Source organism: Condylura cristata, unplaced genomic scaffold (genome assembly GCF_000260355.1).
Source record: "Condylura cristata isolate star-nosed mole 26May11 unplaced genomic scaffold, ConCri1.0 scaffold00019, whole genome shotgun sequence".
Lineage (NCBI taxonomy): Eukaryota > Metazoa > Chordata > Mammalia > Eulipotyphla > Talpidae > Condylura > Condylura cristata.
In genome coordinates, this window is record NW_004567120.1 from 18,306,310 (window position 1) to 18,325,395 (window position 19,086).

The 19,086-nt window shown below is 40.1% G+C and overlaps 1 protein-coding gene across 2 annotated transcripts in view; it reads right to left on the reverse strand.

Moving 5' to 3' along the window:
- The window catches only part of CHRDL1 (chordin-like 1), a 115,448-nt gene extending 96,605 nt beyond the window's left edge, over positions 1–18,843 (reverse strand). For both annotated transcript variants that reach the window (XM_012727018.1, XM_004685706.2), the window contains exons 1-2: positions 18,736–18,843; positions 15,181–15,329 (exon numbers count right to left, since the gene is read on the reverse strand). In XM_012727018.1, the coding sequence (XP_012582472.1) occupies positions 15,181–15,277 (97 nt within the window). In that variant the 5' untranslated portion in view covers positions 15,278–15,329; positions 18,736–18,843. The remainder of the gene's footprint in view (positions 1–15,180; positions 15,330–18,735) is intronic.
- Positions 18,844–19,086: the final 243 nt, after the last annotated feature.

Consider the following 19,086-nt stretch of genomic DNA (forward strand, 5'->3'; position numbering starts at 1 on the left):
TGAACTGAAGGTTATAACAGCTGCCCTCTTTGGTTTGGGCATCATTCCTTCACAGAAATATGCCTAAATCTGTAATATACAATTTTTAGGTGTCTCATTTGACCAACACTGGTTTTATTTCTTCTTTCAGCCTTGGCATTCCAGTTATACTTTCTCATCCACTTGGTAGAGTAGCCAGATTTGCCCATAGATCAGCTTTTGAGGGGGTAAGCCTTAAAGCTACAGCAGCAGCACAATGTATGTGTCTTATTGTGGTACATTGCAAATGATGACACCCCCACTGTCATCTGCTGCCAAGATTAAAAAATGAAAAAAAAAAAAAAAAGCTCATTCAGTTTTGAAGGATAATTTTGCTGGATACAAAATTCCAAGTTGATGAATTTTTAATTTCAACAACTGAAGTATTTCATCCTGTTAGCATTATTTGTTAATGGGAATTGGATATATAATTCTTATTCTTGATCCTCTAAATGTAATGTGTTTTTTTCACTGGCTTCATTCAAGATGTTCTATTTATCTTTGATTTACTGCAGTAAATCAAAGATAAATAGAACATACATACGAATATATACATATACATGTGCATATGTGTGTGTGTTACTTTATTTTCTAAGCTTCGTAAATCTGTGCTTTGGTGTTTGGTGTCTGTACTTGATTTTGGAAAATTCTTAGCCATTTTACTTAGGTATTTCTTTACGTTCATTTCTCCTCCCGGCATTCCCATTACACCATTTTTATACCTTTTGTGATTTTCTCACAGTTCCTGGATTGTCAGTCCCTGCATTTTCTTCACTTTTTTTAATATTCTAGTTTGGGGCTTTTTGATTGGCATTTTTTTACTCATTGTTCAGGCTGCTCATGAATCCGTTGAAGACACTTCATTTCTGCTATTGTGCTTTAGAATTCCACACTTCCTTTTCATTCTTAAAATTTCCAACCCTTTATGCATATATTGTATTGTCCACTTTTTCCAGTAGTAAGTAAATTTAGCCATTATTTTAAATTCCTGTCTGATAACTATAAAATATCTGCCACATGTGAGTCTAGTTCTGATGATTGATTTGTCTCTTCAGACTGCTTTGGTTTTTATAGTTGTTTTGTTTTGTTTTGCTGCCTTTTAGCATGCTTTGTAATTTTTTGTTGGAAGTCAAACATGATATATTGGGTGAAAGGAACTGAGTTAAACAGGCCTTTAGTATGTGGTTTTATGTTAATCACTAGGAGTTAGCCTAATTTTACTGTTTGTTGCAGCTGTGGTGTCTGTGGCTTAAATTTGCTCTAGCATCCTTGTTTATTTCCCCCGTGTGGTTTTTGGGTTTCCCCATATACTTCTCTTAAATAGTATATGAAGATTGTCGTTCTTTCAGCTGTAATTTCCTGTTATTATATAGGGTCCCTCTTGATGTGGTGGTAAATTTGGGGGCAAGGAGAAACATTATATAATCTTATGATTAACTCTCAGTAAGTGAGCCTGTGTCCCTAAATTGTGATCTTCAAACGTGCTAATTAGCTTTGCTTTCCACACCCCAACCAGCAGAGGTGAGACAGGAAGGATAGTGGAGTTGAGGATTTTCCTTCTCCAAGATGGTTAGGCTCTGATAAATCAGGTTTTGGTTAAATCATTTCCTTTGAGGGCAGGCCTTAGTTAAGGACAACAAAGATCTCTGAATTTATTTCGGAACGGTTATTTTTAACCTCCCTTGCCTGAAGCAGGAAGGAATTTTCTCCTGTCTTCACCCAGACAAACTGCTGAGCCTCCTAAGTGTCATCTCACTTTGGGACCATTAAATATTTTCCCCATATATCACAACTAGTGATATGACTCTACACCAACACAACAGAACCATAATTTATTAAGCGATCCCTTATTTAAAGACATTTTTTTTGCTTTTTTCTTCTTTGATAAAAATTCCATGATAAAAATTCTTATATAAATCTCTATATGGAACACTTGTTACTCTCTTAATATAAATTATTAGAAATTAACTTATTGGGTCAAAGGTTTTGAATCTATTATGTAAAGCTGCCTTCCAGAAATGCTGCATCAATTCAGCTTCCCATTATGAGAAATTCCAACACAGGATATTTTAATTATTTAAAACTTTTAATTTGGCAGGGGAAAGTTGAACCAATATTTCTTTCTTTATCTAGAATATTAAATGCATATTCATTTTAGTAACTATTTTTATTCTATTGTATGATATTACTGTAATTGTTAACACTTTTATACTATATTTACATAGTATCTTCTGGATAAAGAGTAGGTGTTCAAAACTATTTACTTGGAAGAACTCAGAAGTTTAGAACTACTTTTTCAGCAAAACTTCTGTTTTTTTTTTTTTTTTTGCCAAATCCTTACAATACAATTTTCTTGGTATATACACAAATTAAACTTCTGCACCAGAACACTCTGTATAGAATAGAAAATATCTCCAATATATTAACAACTCCAGCATCTTTAGCTGAGAGATGATCATGAATATCTCAAGAGGAAAATTTAATTGAGGCACCTTATGCTACCTTCCACATGTTGGTAAGAAGAAAGTGATTGTTTCTCTACTCATAAATATTATCAAACACCTAAGTGGTTTTTTTAACTTCATATATACAACCTATCTAGGTATTTCACAAATAATCTAGTATACATTTATACATAAATGCATAAAGAGGACTACTTAAAGAGATTATGCAAACATAAATACCCCTATTGCTGCTACCTAATACTTGAGTAGAGTTAAAGTAGAATTTATTGTGTTGGTTTAAATCCACTTCACAAAATAATATGGATCTTTCTTTGTGTATTATATATTAATTCTGGATTATCTTGCCAGAAAGAATTGGTTGACTCAGAGTTTGACATCAGATCTACCCACCTAAAATATGAAATCAGATTATTTGCATTATATGATATGCATGGTTGTGTGATTTACTCATTTCTTACCTGATGAAAAAGAAATGGAATAATAAAAAGATAAAGCCTCTAAAAGAGTAAGCCAGCATTGAAAAAATGCCAAGTTATGAAGATGTCAATTTGCATAATTTTAAAATGCATATTCAAATTATTAAAGGTTCTAACTTACAGGAAAGTCTGTTTCCAAAGGCATAGCAGACAGTGGTGCCACAAACAGGGTATTCTTTATATACTACTTTTTTCCCCAAAGATTTATTTATTTGTGCATACAGAACTGGGGTACAGGCCAGTGGCTCAGGGGTGGTGAGAGGCTTCACCAGAGACAGAGTGGGGAACAGAACAGGCGGATCGACGAAGTACACTGCTGAGGGGAGCAGCGGGTGGGTCAGGAGAGGTCTGCCGCGCCATGTGGTCACCTCCGGGGCGGGGATCGAACCCATGCTGAAGTGGCTTTAGCTTCTTAGTGCAGTGCTTTAACCCGCTGCATGACCAGGGAGGGCCTATATACTACTTTTAATAAAGTTGTTATCTCTTCTCTGAAATAGTTTTTCTCCAATTTTTTAGGAATTTAATTTGAGGGAATGGAATCCATTGACTGAAACAAGTTATTTAGATTACATGTAGTTTGCATAACTATTGTGTAGTTACAACATATCTTTAAAAAGGTTATTTCACAGACACTATTAAATGAATCATTTCAACATATCCAAACTCATCATTTTTAAAAAATCTGAGTATTATAAGGAAATTGCTGTTAGTTTTAAAGATAATGAAGAGGTTAAGCTCTGGGACTATTGTCTTTTCAAATATATTTTAAAGCATGAGTGCTATTTTATAATTTTCACAATTTCACAGTGGTAGATACAATAAATGCAAAATAAAAGCCGATACCATTTTATACAGTCGACCTTGATAACTTGACGTCCTTGTAGGCAATACCTGATTCTTTAAAGGTGGAAAATGCTGTGTTTCAAAACCAGAACAGAAGTTTAATTTAAGAAAGGCTATTCAGATTTGTGTAGCAGTTCTTTTTTTTCTGCAAGTTCTAAAAATGGGCAACTTGTACCTTACCACTATATAGTAAGAGAGACAAAATTCTTCCACTTATGACTCTTGAAGATGAAAATAGCTTAAACACTAATTTCTCATAGAAACCTGACTCCAAATGCAAACATAATGGTCTCTCATCCAAATACATTGGTCCTGTTAGCTCAGCAATATGGGATTTGGCCAATTATGCCTCTGACAGAAATCCACAAACTCCTGGAAGGAGCAAATTCAGAAACTGAAGACAGGCAAGAAACTGAACAGTAACACCAATGGTGTTATTAAACACTGCTTGTGCAGTTACTGACTGATATTTTTTCAAGTACATAACTTAACAAGTAAACACTATAATCCCTAAGAGATGTTTTACCATAGCTGTCCAAGATTGGGTGGTTAGCATAATTATGGCTGAATGCTCCATGACTATGTTGAATCAATATCAATTTTTAGAGACTATGATAAAGTCATTTTCAGCACATACTTGTTAATAAGAGCATTTGAAATGTTTGGGGGGAGCCGGCACCACCAGAGGCCCCAGATGGCAGCAGCAGCAGCCTGTGAACAAGGCCAATCAGTATCAAAAAGACCAGAAACAAGTGCTGACAAGGGTTTGGAAAAAAAGAAGCCCTCTTAAAACACTGCTGGTGGAAATGTAAACTTGTCCAGCCCCTATGGAAAACGTTTCAAAGGTGTCAAAGATTAAAAATGATTCTGCCACATGACCCAGCATTTCTACTCCTAGGTTCCTACCTGGAGAACACAAATATAGGGCCCTCCCTGGTGGCACAGCGTGTTAACACACAGCACTAAGAAGCTAAAGCCACTTCGGCAAGAGTTCAATCTCTGCTACGGGGGTGATCCACATGGCTGGGCAGACCTCTCCTGAGCTGCCCACTCTCCTGAGCCGCCCGCTGCTCCCCTCAGCAGTGTACTTCATTAGTCTGCCTGTTCTGCTCCCCACTCTGTCTCTGGTGAATCCTGTCACTGCCCCTGCGCCTCTGGCCTGTACCCTAGCTCTATTGCACAAATATTTTTTAAAAAGAACACAAATGCATTAATTCAAAAGGAAACTTGCACTCCCATATTCAGTGTAGTGCTATTCACAATAGCCAAAGAATGGAAACGAACTAAATGACCAAAAACAGATGAATAGATCAAGGAGATGTGGTGTATATGCACAATGGAATACTACTCAGTGAACAAAAAAGGTAAACCCATGCCATTTGTGACACCATGCATGGAGCTGGAAGGGATTATGCTAAGTGAAATAAGCCAGAAGGAGAATCAGATGGTGTCATTTATATCTGGAATATAGGGAAATCAGAAAAAGGGTGAACGAAAACCAAACTCAAAAACTAACATTTGAAAGCTAAATAGAACTGAGGCATGGAGGTAGGGGAAGGTGGGAAACGAAGTGGGGAGGGAGCCCAGTGGACTATGGTGGTAGATTATGGGAGCTCTGGTATTACGGGAGCTGTGGTAACACCTGAGGGGGGTGGGGTCCTATAATTTCAAAATATAATCAACAATTTAAAACCACACTGTCTTGATTAAAAACCAAAAAAAAGCATTCTGGGCTCACCAAGGAGAGAATTTAATTGGCCAGCTTAAGTAACCACATGTATAATGTCCCAGTATATCCTCTTCAAGAAGCAAAACTTAGCTGATTATATTTATTTATTTATTGATGTTACATTCTGAAAGGACAGGTTTATTAGAAAAAAAGAGAGGCACCTACATGGTGGCAGACAGGCCTGTACGGATTTTAGGAAAACAGTAAGTAATACCTGACCAACTTCTAGGAGATACAGGAAGAAAAGTCAGACACATTTGCCAGGAACTGAGAGATACCAGCTAGAGAATGCATGACTTACCACTAACGGTAGCTGTGAGTAGAACTTGGTACCAAGCAGATTCTAATGTCTGAAATGGACCTTCAGCCTGTATTATCCTACAGATTTTTTCGAATGGTTCAGCTGGCCTGATTTAGAAGTGACAACTGTGTTACTCCAGGGTACTACAGGGGTAGCTTGCTAACAGAAACAGCAATGACCAAAAGTAAATAACAGAGATGTGTCTCTGTGCCACTGCTCTTTTGTCCAAATATGAGGAAAGGGTATTCAAGATAGTGTAGCAGTCCTTTATTTTACAAGTTTTAAAAGTGGGCAACCCACTTGCCCAGTCCTGACTGCCTTACACCCAGTAATTGGTGAAAATGTCAATAACTTCATCACCAGCTTAAAAGCAAGAAAACATTCCTATGAACTGTTTTTGATAAGAACTATTACTGTAGACACAATATTGTGTAATTACTACAATAATATTTATTTTATTATATCATATACAGTCAGTGGAAACAGAAAATCTTTGCTCTCAAATATGAGTGGACAAATTGAGTACACCAATTCCTTCTTAATTATTTATTTTTAAACGGCTACTATATTAGTGAAAAAAAAAGCATAAGAACTTCTGAGATTTATCAAACATGAAGCAACACGGAGGAAGGGCAATATATGTAGTTATGGGGGGGTCTCCTATTTCTCTGTCTCCTATTTCTGGAATTGAAGTCTCTGTCAGATTTCCCCAGTGTTTTAAGACTTCATTTCCAGGTGGTGGAAGCCAAGTTAAAAGGGAATGGCAGGCACAGGCCAAACCTCCCATCCTGTGTACACAGCTTCATCAGGAGTTAATAATCCTGTACCTACTTGTGGAATTGTTTTCCCAAAATTAATTCAATTTAATATACATTGATTCATTTATGCAGAGCATGACACTCCCTTCCCTGCCTCATGGCTATTTCACTTATCTAATAGCAAGTGGACACACTCAGTAAGATAAGGCACCCTATGTCAGAGGTTTGACCATTGAGCGAGGCAATACCATTGGCTAGGAGGAGAGCTGAACATTTTCCACACTATTTCAATTAATTGTTCCTTCTATCTCCCATTAGCATGGATAACTGAGAGTTGATGGTATTCTCATTAGCCTTTACTATGAGGCCGTGGAGAGATTCTTTTACAGAAATGCTGCTCAGCTGGAGAAACCTGACCTGAATATTTTTCTGGCTAAAATCATCCCTTACATGTCATCTGGCATAGGACGTTGGGCAAAAATCAAAGCTCTTGTTCGAAAAAACAAATTTTTCTTCCTATCAGCACCTCAGCTGCACAAGTTTCTGCTAAAGGAGGTTTACTTTCTGTTTGGTCAGGAATTCAAGTTGTGCTCTTGAACTTTTCAAAACAGAATAAAAATTGGTTGCTCTGTAACTGGAATCTAAAATTCGTTTTTTCACTTCAGACAACCTGAGATATATCTCCACTTTAGAGAATCAAGTATAAATTGACATAACAAATTTGTTATAAGACAGTGCTTGCTTTTTTTTATAAAATAATGTTGAGCATACAAGAAAATCTAAAATTATAGATGCCAATAAATCATAGCTATCTTTATGTTGAGATTAGCAATGACTTGTTTTCCTTATACTTTTTATGTATCTTTGGGATGTTTAACAATTGGCATATATTCTAAAACCAGAAAGGAATCACATTTACATAAAGCTTGCTTAGATTATCTCATAACATTTCTACACCCCCTTTTTTTTTAGTACTTCCCTGTTTTAGAGATTTAAGTTATCTTCCTTAGCACTTATAGAAAGACCTTTACTCAGTTAGGTACTCAGTTTTCTTATTCATGACAAAGGGTCAATAAAAGAAATGCCAGATAAACAATTCTTCTTTATTCAATGAAACCAAGGTAACAGATGATGGTGTCCTTGTACCACCCAGGATGTGCTTTACTCAAACATTCCATGATCGGTATTGCTTGAGTAGGTGGTAAGTGGGAATAATCTCTGTACATGAAACTATTAATTTTTCTCCTGCCAATAAGCCCCAAATGTCTCTCTTAATTTTTCCTTGCTGGAAGCATAAGTGAAATTTTGAATGCAAAATAGTATTATGGGCCCTCCCTGGTGGCGCAGCGGGTTAAAGCACAGCGCTGAGAATCTAAAGCCGCTTCCGCATGAGTTCGATTCCCGCCTGCCCCGGAGGTGACCACATGGCCCGGCAGACCTCTCCTGACCCGCCCGCTGCTCCCCTCAGCAGTGTACTTCATCGATCTGCCTGTTCTGCTCCCCACTCTGTCTCTGGTGAAGCCTCTCGCCACCCCTGAGCCTCTGGCCTGTACCCCAGTTCTGTATGCACAAATAAATCTTTAAAAAAAATTATAATAAAAAAAATAGTATTATGTACCAGACCAGGTGCTAAAATTAGCTACTATATCTACTTTCTTCAGATTTTGTTACGTCTTCTATTTTGGTTCAGCTTTTAAAAACATTACCTTGTTCTGCTCTTTCATATATCACCTGTCATCCTTTTAGAGACAAGCAGCCCATGAATCTTAAATAAGTGAAATACTTATTGCAATGACTTTGTGTCAAGAATAAAAGTTCAGGTGTGCTCAGGTAGCTAAAGAAACAGCGAGCTTTGGTTTCCCTTGTCACACCTCCCCAAGCCCTGTTATGGTGTCCTTTAGCTTGCTATCCAGAAAGCAAGAATTTTCTCAGTTTATGAGTATGTATGACTCAACCGATACCTCACAGCAAGCAACAGAACTGACCAGAAGCCTGGTGTCCTGACTTAAAGCACAGTCCTCTTTCCATTAGACTCTGAGGACATTCCAATCCTACTGAGAAGTCAGGGAAATCTAAGAAGAAAGGACATAAAGGCACATATTTTTAAGCTTCCTCACAAATTTCCTTTGGCTTAGCTTATTTAGGTTCCTGAATAACTTTAGTCCTGATCTTTTTCATTTAACTCCCAAATAGTATACTGCCTCTCTTAGGAATTCTGGTTACAAAGATCTTTTTCATTCATTTGGATCATCTCTTAACATGTTAAGTGGCTGCCCTGTGTATAGGACTGGGCTTCTATTCAAGAGAATGAATGGACTTCCTCAGAGAATTGCTAGAGGCAACTGGTGTAGTGAACAGAGCCCTGAATTTGGAGACCTGGGCTTTAATTCTGGTCAGGCTTGGACTTGTTGTCTGTACCTGTACAAAGTCACCTGACCTCATTGAGTTTCAAGTTTCTCCTCTAAAAATTAAAAGTATAGTGTCACGTGGCTTGCAAGAGAATTACTCTAATAGCGCTCACTTATTAAAATGAACTATGTGCCAGCCACTGCTGCAAAGCCATCTATGTAACACTATCTCATTTATTTTTCAACTATCGTGTTGACAGTCATTATGCTATAATTTATCCCCTTGAACTGATAAGAAAATTAAGACTTGGTCCCTCCCTGGTTGTGCAGAGGGTTAAAGCACAACTCTAAGAAGCTAAAGTCACTTCAGCATGAGTTCAATTTCCCGCCAGAGGTGACCTACATGGCACAGCAGACATCTCCCCACCTACCCGCTGCTCCCCTCAGCAGTGGATTTCAGTCAGTCAGCCTGTTCTGCTCCCCACTCTGTCTCTAGTGAATCCCCTCACTGCCCCTGCACCTCTGGTCTGTAACCCAGTTCTGTATACATAAATAAAATAAATTAAATTAATCTTTTAAAAATATTAAAAAAAAAAAAAACTAAAACTGAGGCTTCCCTAGTGGCCTAGGGATTAAGTCTCAGTACTACCACCACCATGGCCCTCCCACGGCAAAGCTACCTGAGTAGCTGACCCACATGGCATAGCAGACCTCTCACTGCTGCTCCCCTCAGAAGCGTACTTCAATAGAAATGCCTGCTCTGCTACCCACTTGTCTCTGGTGAATCCTTTCTCCTCCTTCACCTCTGGCCTACACCCCACGCCACTACTTCTACACAAAAATAAATAAAATAATTTTTTTAAATGATGAAATACTTTGTAAGGGAGGGGCCCATAGACAACTAAAACTGGCAAGGATAACAACATCCACAAGGTACAGAAGAACAGCATGGAGCTGGAGATTGGACCTAAGCTGACTCGGGAGCCTCCACACCCAGCAACACTGTTACCCTCAATTCCCTGATATAAGAAATAATTAAGAACGTACTTTTAAAACATGAAGCTACTGATTTTAAGGCATTCTTCTATTAAGGTGTTTCTTCTCCTTACCTAATCTTCTAAGATATAAATAGGTCTATTCTTTTTGCTTGCTCCTTCCGACTGTCAAATAATCACCTCAAATATCCAAGTGACAATATGACAGAAGAAAAGACAAGTCTTTCCCGTTGGCTTTCCTAACAGCCAGTGAGGCGAGCAGATGCCACGAGGCCCTGCTTCACATCTCAAACTTTTTCAGTACCTTCTTCCCTTCTATCTTTTGTTGCCTCACCTTTCCTCAGAAGTTCAGAGGCCTATTTTGAGCCAAATGTGCATGCTGGAAGCTTTTTTACTGAAAAGAAAAATGAGCGAAAAGCTAGAAGGTCCAGCTAACTCACCTTATAAATTAGGAATGGGCGCCATGAAGCACATGTACAATTTGTCTCCCTAGAAACTTTGTCAGTCTTGGCACAAGCTAGTCTGCTCAAAACAGATAATTGAATCTTCCCAACAACTCAATTCTTCCACCTCCCTTTGAGCAATAGTTCATCACTTAAGTCAGATCTGCCAAAAGGACAAACATTTCAGCCCATTTCTCCTATATTTGCATGAATATTATACACAGACTGTTACGCTCCTTTGAACTGCAAAAGACCTTTTTATTTTTAGCCCCTTTGACTACAACTTCAACAACACAGCATAATGGAGTTACAGAAAAATCTTTTCCCTGCTGAAGACCTCAACTGTGTTTCCTGGAGAGTAACAAACTTTTATATAGGCAACAAATGGCTCGTTCATCTACAGCAATGCACCATCAGCATTTCCTGGTTTCTTGAGCGTGTCCTTATGATGAGAGCAACTGTAACTACGGCTAATTAGCTACTAGCAAGTGACAACACCCACCTAGATCTTTTCTTGTGAAAGTAGCTTTCTACAAATAGAGAATTCTGCCCCCCCCCAGACTTCTGCAGATTCTATACCAATGGAGTACACATCTTTGACCATAATGCTGTCTCCAACCTCAATCCACCCTGATCTCTGAAACAGGAGAGCAAAGAGGCTACAAGCCTGGAACCTTCCTGACCTGGAACCTTATATTTGAACCAGCCTACGAAAAACCAAAGTCCTTGGCTTCCTGAGGAAGCAAGGAAAGATGTGAACTTATCGGCAGCACGGAAATATACAAAGGTGTATTATCCTTATTATGTTTACATATTTTATGAGGATTTCCCAGTTTTCTTTTTACTTTAATTAAAAAAAAAAGCTTTCTCTTTCACCTTCATACCAACCTTTCCCTAGATTTAAATGTATAATTAAATGACAAAAACATGGGAATTGAGATTTACTTTTAAATTAAAGGACTTTTCCCACATTGTAAATGTTATTCTTGTCAATTGTGTGAATTCTGGAAAAAGGAGAAGAAACACACACCAAAAAATGACATTTGTGAACCCACCTTCCAGAGATTATTTTTAGAAATCAGTTTTCTATTGCATACCATATAGGAATATAAATTACAGGTGAAGGAGAGTAAACCCCAACTTATGGAAACCATAGAAGGAAATATAAGAATATGCAGTGGGAAAGACCTTCTTGGGAATAATAAGACATCTACAAATGATAAAGGAGTGAATGAGAGAGAGCTCCTACTACACAAAACTTCTGTATGGGAAAATATAAATTCAGCTAAGTGTAAAGCAAATTTCAGATTAGGAAATTAATATTTAAAATACAAAGGTTAACAACAACTTTTGAAATAAAATGTTAATAAGCTTGTATAGAGCAAACACAACTGAAAAATATACAAGTTACTGAAAAAATACAATTGGATTAAAAAATGCTCCTGTAAAAGAAAAATATCAAAGCAAACTTGAACTATGTTTCCCTGCTGAACTGGCCCTCACACACACAGATTAATAATATTTTTGGTGAAGAAGTTAGAAACAGGCACTCATATGGATGGTATACAAACTGACACAATTTTTTGAAGGATAATTTGCAGTACTTACCAAGATTAAAATTGAACATACACTCTGACCTAACAATTCTACACAAATGCTTCACTAAATACCTAAAGGTGGTCATTAATGCCCTATTTGTATTGTCCACACTGGAAGCAACCAACGGAATTAATAAAATTTAAAAAATAAATAGGGATTGGATAAATAAACCATGGCACATTTATGCAACTGGAAACTGCAGGCATTGGAAAGAATATGGCCCTGTTATATGGTAATATTCTGACATGGAAAGATATACTTGACATATTTTTGATGAATAAAAACAAGTTAAAGAAAAAGATACATAATACTCTCTTTTGTAAAAGAAAACCTGGACAGGCATGTATGTAAGCTTTTATAATACAGTTTGGAAGAAAACATAGCAAACTATTAGTAATATTTTCCTCTGGAGAGTGTAATGGAGGTAAGAAATTCCTTATAAAGCTTACGTATTTTCATATCATTTTCTACAGTGAGCACATATTATTTTATAATATAAGAAAAAATAATATAGCATTTTTAGTGCTATCACATTTTTTTTTAATTTATTTATACAGAACTAGGGTACAGGCCAGAGATGCAGAGGGTGAGAGGATTCACCAGGGACAGAGTGGGGAGCAGAACAGGCAGATGGACGAAGTACACTGCTGAGGGCGGGTCAAGAGAGGTCTGCCATGCCACGTGGTCCCCTCCGGGGCGGGCGGGGATTGAACTCATGGGGAAGTGGCTTTAGCTTCTTACTGCTGTGCTTTAACCCGCTGCGCCACCAGGGAGGGGCCGCTATCAGATTTTTAATAAGCAATATTTGCAATGAGAGCTTGATAAGATGGACTGTATGGGTCATTAATAATAGCCACTCCCTTATGGATTAACATCTTCACTGCTTCTTGCTCACTATTAGAGCAGCAACATAAATCTCTGCATATATGTATATGTGCTTGTGTGTATGTGTGCACATGCATGTGAAGGCAACAAACAGGGCCTATGTTTTGAGAATTTCCTTTTAGTGGAGGTGATGATACACCTCCCTTTAGATAGTTTATATGTGGCCACACAGAATGATGCTGAGTGGCTCATTTGGGGAATGACCATGCCTTTTTTTTAAAGATTTATTTATGCATACAGAACTGGGGTACAGGTCAGAGGTGCAGAGGTGGCGAGAGGATTCAGCAGAGACAGAGTGGGGAGCAGAACAGGCAGATCAATGAAGTACACTGCTGAGGGGAGCAGCGGGCAGGTCAGGAGAGGTCTGCCACACCATGTGGTCACCTCCGGGACAGGGATTGAACTCGCACTGAAGAGGCCTCCTTGCAGTGCTGTGTTCTAACCGGTTTCGCCACAAGGGAGGGCCTGACCATGACTTTTAACCTCATTATCTGACTATAAATCTAAAGCACTACACCAGAACTGGTGCCCTAGATGATGGGTTACAAAATCTCTTTGACACCCAGTGAATACCAAAATGACTTGAGACAAATTCATAAGCAGAAAAAAATAAGTCAGAGTGTGATAGTTTTTGGTCTATAAATATATTAAGACATATTTTCCTTTGGTTTGTCAATATTTCTCAATTCTTCATGAATATGGAAGAGTTCCCAGAAGAGATGATCTTCTAAGACTGCAAGATTCCCCCATCATGTCATTTGTAACAGGCCATAAAGCAAGTTTCTTTCCACAAGAGGAAAGTCCAGCTGATTTTAAGTCCAGCTGATTATGACTGAGCTGAGAGGAGATGGACAACTTGTTGATCCTAGACACTTGAAACAAGGAGGACTTCTGCAGAAGGAGAGCTCTGAGATGAACTGCATTCACGTGGCAGGAGAAGGAGATTGAGAACTACTAGGGGCAGGGGGACTCATCCACATTTACCTCCCCCCCCCTTCCTGCCACCCTCTGCTTTCTCCAATGTGTTAGTCCATCACACGGATCGCTGACTTTCTAGAAATATTCCCTGGCTGCAGGGTCGTTCCTTTCAATAAATGACATCCAATTTGCTCATGGTCCCTGCGAAAGTTCCTCTTCTGCCCCAATCATACGAGACATCACCACATTATCAGTCATGCAGAAAAGTCCAATCAAAAGCATGGTTTCTCCCAGAAAGAAGATTAAGTTTACTATGAAAATCCTAGGAGGTCAGAAACCTACTGAAGGGAGGAATGGCTCCGCTCTCCCTGTCAGCAAGCCTCATGCCTGATCTATTTCACGTATGCTGATAAAAGAGAGAAATGTTTCAGTGATGGACTTCAGATGCTGTTTCAGTCCCTACCCAGAATATTTTCTCAGTTCCTTCTCATGAATAAGTTCAGTGGAGCAGACAATGTCCCTCTTGGACCAGTTCCACTTCTTGCTTCTTTTGATGCAGCCAAAAAGTGGAACTAGAGCTCTGATTTTTCCTTCAAATTTAGAGCAAGTGTCCATCTCAGAGGTGGCTGCAATTGGCCCAAATAAGGTGAGGTTCAGAATGTGCAGAAGCAGCAGAAAGCCCCTAACAAGAGCGGAGATGTCAGTGGTTACTTATCAAGCTCCCAATGTGGCTGCAAAAAAGGGTTAATTATCCCCCTTCCTGCCACACTCTGCTTTCTCCAATGTGTTAGCCCATCACACGGATCGCTGACTTTCTAGAAATATTCCCTGGCTTTGCAGGGACGTTCCTTTCAATAAATGACATCCAATTTGCTCATGGTCCCTGGAATCTCAATTTCCTCAAAGGATTTTTCATCTGCATCCAGTTCATGTGAAGGTTTTTCCCCCTTCGTTTTTCAGCATAAGGGAATAGGCAGAGCTGCCTTATTATTTTTTTTTCTTCTTTTCTGTGTTATTCTTTTTCATAAACTGAAAACCTTTGCTGAAGAATCTGAAATTTGGGAAAAAATCCAGCTCATCTGTCGGATATTTCTAGAGTTACGTAAAATGGAATGAGATTTGTACAGTTTAGAACAGGAAAAGGAAAATAGGCTAATGTGTCATGTGTTCTATGAGATGACAACTATATATGATAATCAGAAAAACAGCCTCAAATTTAGTTGGCCCGATTCAAAGCTCTCGTTCTTTTATCAACTCATGCATAAACCAGTAACATTCACTTTCTTCTCTTAGAACAATGGCATGGCCACATTTGGGCTAAATCACAATGCCTCCAGATTATAACCACATTTTCAAAGAAATTACAAGAAAGCATCTTGGTTTTCAAAATCAAGACACTTACGTTTCACTTGCTCGGTTTTACTTCCTTCGAGGAAAAGAAAGAACAGCAACAAGGAAAAGATGTATTTCGTGCCTCCCATTTTCCATTTTTTTCTCATTTTGGCCACTGCAAAAGGCAACTCAAAACTCGCAGGACCCTGTGTACTCAAGCTGTTGGGAAGAAAGCAAAAAAGCCTTAAAATAGATTCTCTGGAACTGATTGAGCTCATTGATGCTTACACTTCTCACTGGTTAGGGAGAAATATGCTGGAGAATTTACAAAAATGTAAGCATTATCTTCCTGCATAAGAAAGAGAACTTGCCACTCCTGTCTTGCAAAGACTGGGGTAGAAAACTGAAGCCAATGAACATGCGTTCCTACGCAACGCGAAGGCTAAAATCCTACAGGCAAGTCACAGGAAAATAAAAATAAATTTGGAAATCCTCCTTTCTAAGGGAATTAAAGTTGATTTCTCAAGAGATTTTCTTTGGGAGAAAAGGGAAACTGGGGTTTGCAAAACTTCTACTTTGGCAAGCAAGATAAAAGTAATAGGCATGGGACCCAAACAATTTCTGAAATGAAAGTTAACTAATCTTAGCTTTAAGACTACTGTTATTATTAATCCTTCAGGGAGGAGGCACACATTGATCAATGTTTCTTCTGTGTCTGCTGTGAGAACTGAAAGTACCTACAGTTTGGCTACCTAATGACAGATGCAATTTGCAGTGAATGAATTAATTACGTGAATGGTTCAGGCATACTCCCCTCACATGAAATTCACCGTGGGGTGAAAATTTAAAACAGGACATTTCTAAGGAAAACAGACAATCTAAATGGGCAATGTGTTCACACTGTACCACCATGCAAAGACCATCAAAGCAAGTACAATTCCGAGAGGTGAGCCTGCATTTCCCATTGAAAAGCTTACATGCCTGGGGCTGCAGAATGCAGAAAAGTTGCTATAGCTTGTATCTTTTGATTTTAAAGACTGCAAGCGCCTTCCAGTGGGGACTTGAAAATATTCAAATATTCTAGAAACACTTCTCTCCAATCCCAGGTTAACTGGATTGATCTTTTCAGAGGGTTATACCTAAATATTGATAAAAAGCTGGAAGGAATGCAGGATGATTATATTAGAGGACTGAATTCTTTTGAGTATGATGTGGATGAAGCAGTTCCTACTTTAAATGCTGTGAAATTGTACAGATAAATCTCTTGTTTCAAATTATGAATATACAGCCAAAGATAAACTGATCATAGAGAATAATTTATGCTGCCACTCAAGATCTGCCACTACACTGTGCCTTCTCTCTCTCTCTCTCTCTCTCTCTCTCTCTCTCTCTCTCTCTCTCTCTCTCTCTCTCTCTTCCCTGCTCCCTTGAGGATTCAATTCTCCTAGGACGTGTCCCTAACCTTTGAAACACCTGGGTTCAGCCTTCTTGGTTTTCTCTGTGAGATTCTATCCACCATCACTTTGCTCTCAGCTACCGGGTTCCTTTGAAGCAAATCTTTTCTGTGAGCAGTTTAACACAGCCACCCACCTACAATGAGGTTCTTCCTGACCCTATTTGAATAAGACCCCACAACCCCCTCCAGCCTCCAAATGAGAAAGAATTTTTTAAACCACGGAAACCCAATTTATCACATTCACCTAGGGATCTCAAGGGGTATTTTTTCAAACCACAGTTTTCTGGGCTCCCCATGCAAGAATCAACAGGGTTGTTTTTCTTGTACAATGGTGGGGTGACTCGGTGAACAGTAGCATTGCTTCATAACTCAAACTGGCAAGAAAACGACCCTTCAATTTTTTTTTTTTTTTTTTTTTGCTTTTCTTGGGTCCCAACTAATGTTATGAGCAAATAGTAAAGCCAGTGACTGGAGTGCAATTAATCTTTTTTGGCATTCTTGTCATCTGCACGGACTCCCAGACGGTGGTGGAGAACACCAGAAAACGAATCGTTTTATAAATATTCACTTTTGATTTACAAGATCCTGAAGCCTGCCTTTGTATTCTGTGAAGAAAAATAGACCAGGAAGAGTTCCCTCCCCAGAGCTCCTCACCATTCAATTTCTCCTCAACTTTTTAACTTTGGGGGGGGGGATGAGAATTGTTCAGACATTTGTTGAGACTGCAGCAATAAACACCAGCAAGTACTGCTCAGCAAACATGCCCACTCTTATTCTTGCAAAGAGCCAAACTGTCCTTAATTTTTCAAATTATACTTTGACCCAGTTAACTGGAGTTATTTCTGCATTAACTCTCTGTTTCACACAGGCTGTTGTGCCATTGAAGTTGTACTGCCTCCTTTACAGGTTACTTTGAAATGTGTCCATTGACTTGTTTGAGGGGGGCTCTAGTTCCCTAATAAGAAAGCAACAAAGAAAACTAAACCCTGCTACAAACAGAGGGGGAGGGTGACTGGGCTTCACAGGAGAACAAGAAACAAGTCAGAACCTACAGAAATGTATCAATTAAGGTGCCTCTAGGAAACAAGCATTCACATTGTTCATTTGCATCAGGCCAAGAGACCAAGACCAGGAAGCAATCTGGGCCAGGAAGTGTGGGGAGTCCATCCATTCTCACAAGAGGTCTCCAAAGAGACATTCCCAAAGAGATGAGCACATGTCAGCTCCTTCTTCACACCCCAAGGTGTCTCTTTAATCCTCCCAAGAGGCTTGACTGATCCTATAATCTCACATTCACTATCATCTGTGGGAAGGCCCCCAGGCTAGCTACTGTCACTCGACAAACAATAAGACACTGGGGTCTGAAGCTCAGTGTCCACGGGTTAAAATCCTCTCCCTACAATACCACCCAAGAAATGCTCACTGGCAGTAGGGTGCCACTGGAAACGGCAGTCCAGGACCGGCATATGCCTTCGTTGCTGCTTATGTTTGACAAACAATGCCTTGGATGTGATTTGGGAGACACTTTCCTGGCAATCATTTCATTTGATTCTGCCAACAATCCACCTTCAGAGTGGGCACCCAGAGAGTGCCAATGACTCGAGGTCCATCTCGCATAGTGGCAGGATTGAAAGGGACCAGAAGGCAGGCGTTTCAGGCCCTAAAAGCGGGCAAGACTGCTGCTTCCTGAACCCAGCATATCCAACTCTGACCCCAGGGACTGGGCTGGAAAATGAGGCAGATGCCCCGGAAAAGAGGAGACTCTAGCTCTCTGCCCAGTTTCATTAACTTTAGCACATATTAATCACCCACTGGTTCTGAGCCTACGTGAAAATAGGGTCCAGACACCCGAGATAACAGAGGGAACTGCAGAATCCATTAGGTAACTAAAAAGTGGCCTCCCCAAGTCAGCTTGGAGGTTCACAGGCCAAACCAGCAGGAGTGCTGAGTTCAAATCCCAAATCCCACCTGCCTTAGTCCGGAGCCCTGGGCCCCAACTCTCAGCAGGGGCTGGCCGCTGGACCCTAGAGCCAGTGGGATGGCAGGTCCCAGGATCTGGGTACCCTGGGGGAACTTCCCGGGGCAGCTCCAGGCAACAGAAGCTGTCCCACCTGTGCAGAGGCTGGAAAGGAAGGTTGGGGAAGTGGGCGCCGGACACTGCTCACTGACCTGGCCACTGGCCTCCTGTGTCTTCCAAGCTTGCACGCGCTCTGAGCTCCCCGGGGCGCTCCTCTGAGGTCTGGGGCTCGCAGGTTGTGGCGAGAGCTAGAGTGCGCGCGAGGGGGGAGGGGGGACTCCAAAGTGGGTGGGAGGAAAAACATCACCGCCCTCACACCACGAGGGAGCAGCGGCTCGCGAAACTCTGACTCCCAGGGCCAGAGCCAAGGCACGGGCGCGGCGGCCCGGGGCCACCTGCCCGCCGCTGCCCGATCCCCACTTGGCCGGAGAAGCCGAGTGTTCGGCGCAGGCGGGAAGTCTGCGGGCACGCAGCCGCTGCAAGCCAGCACGCCCTCTCCGCCC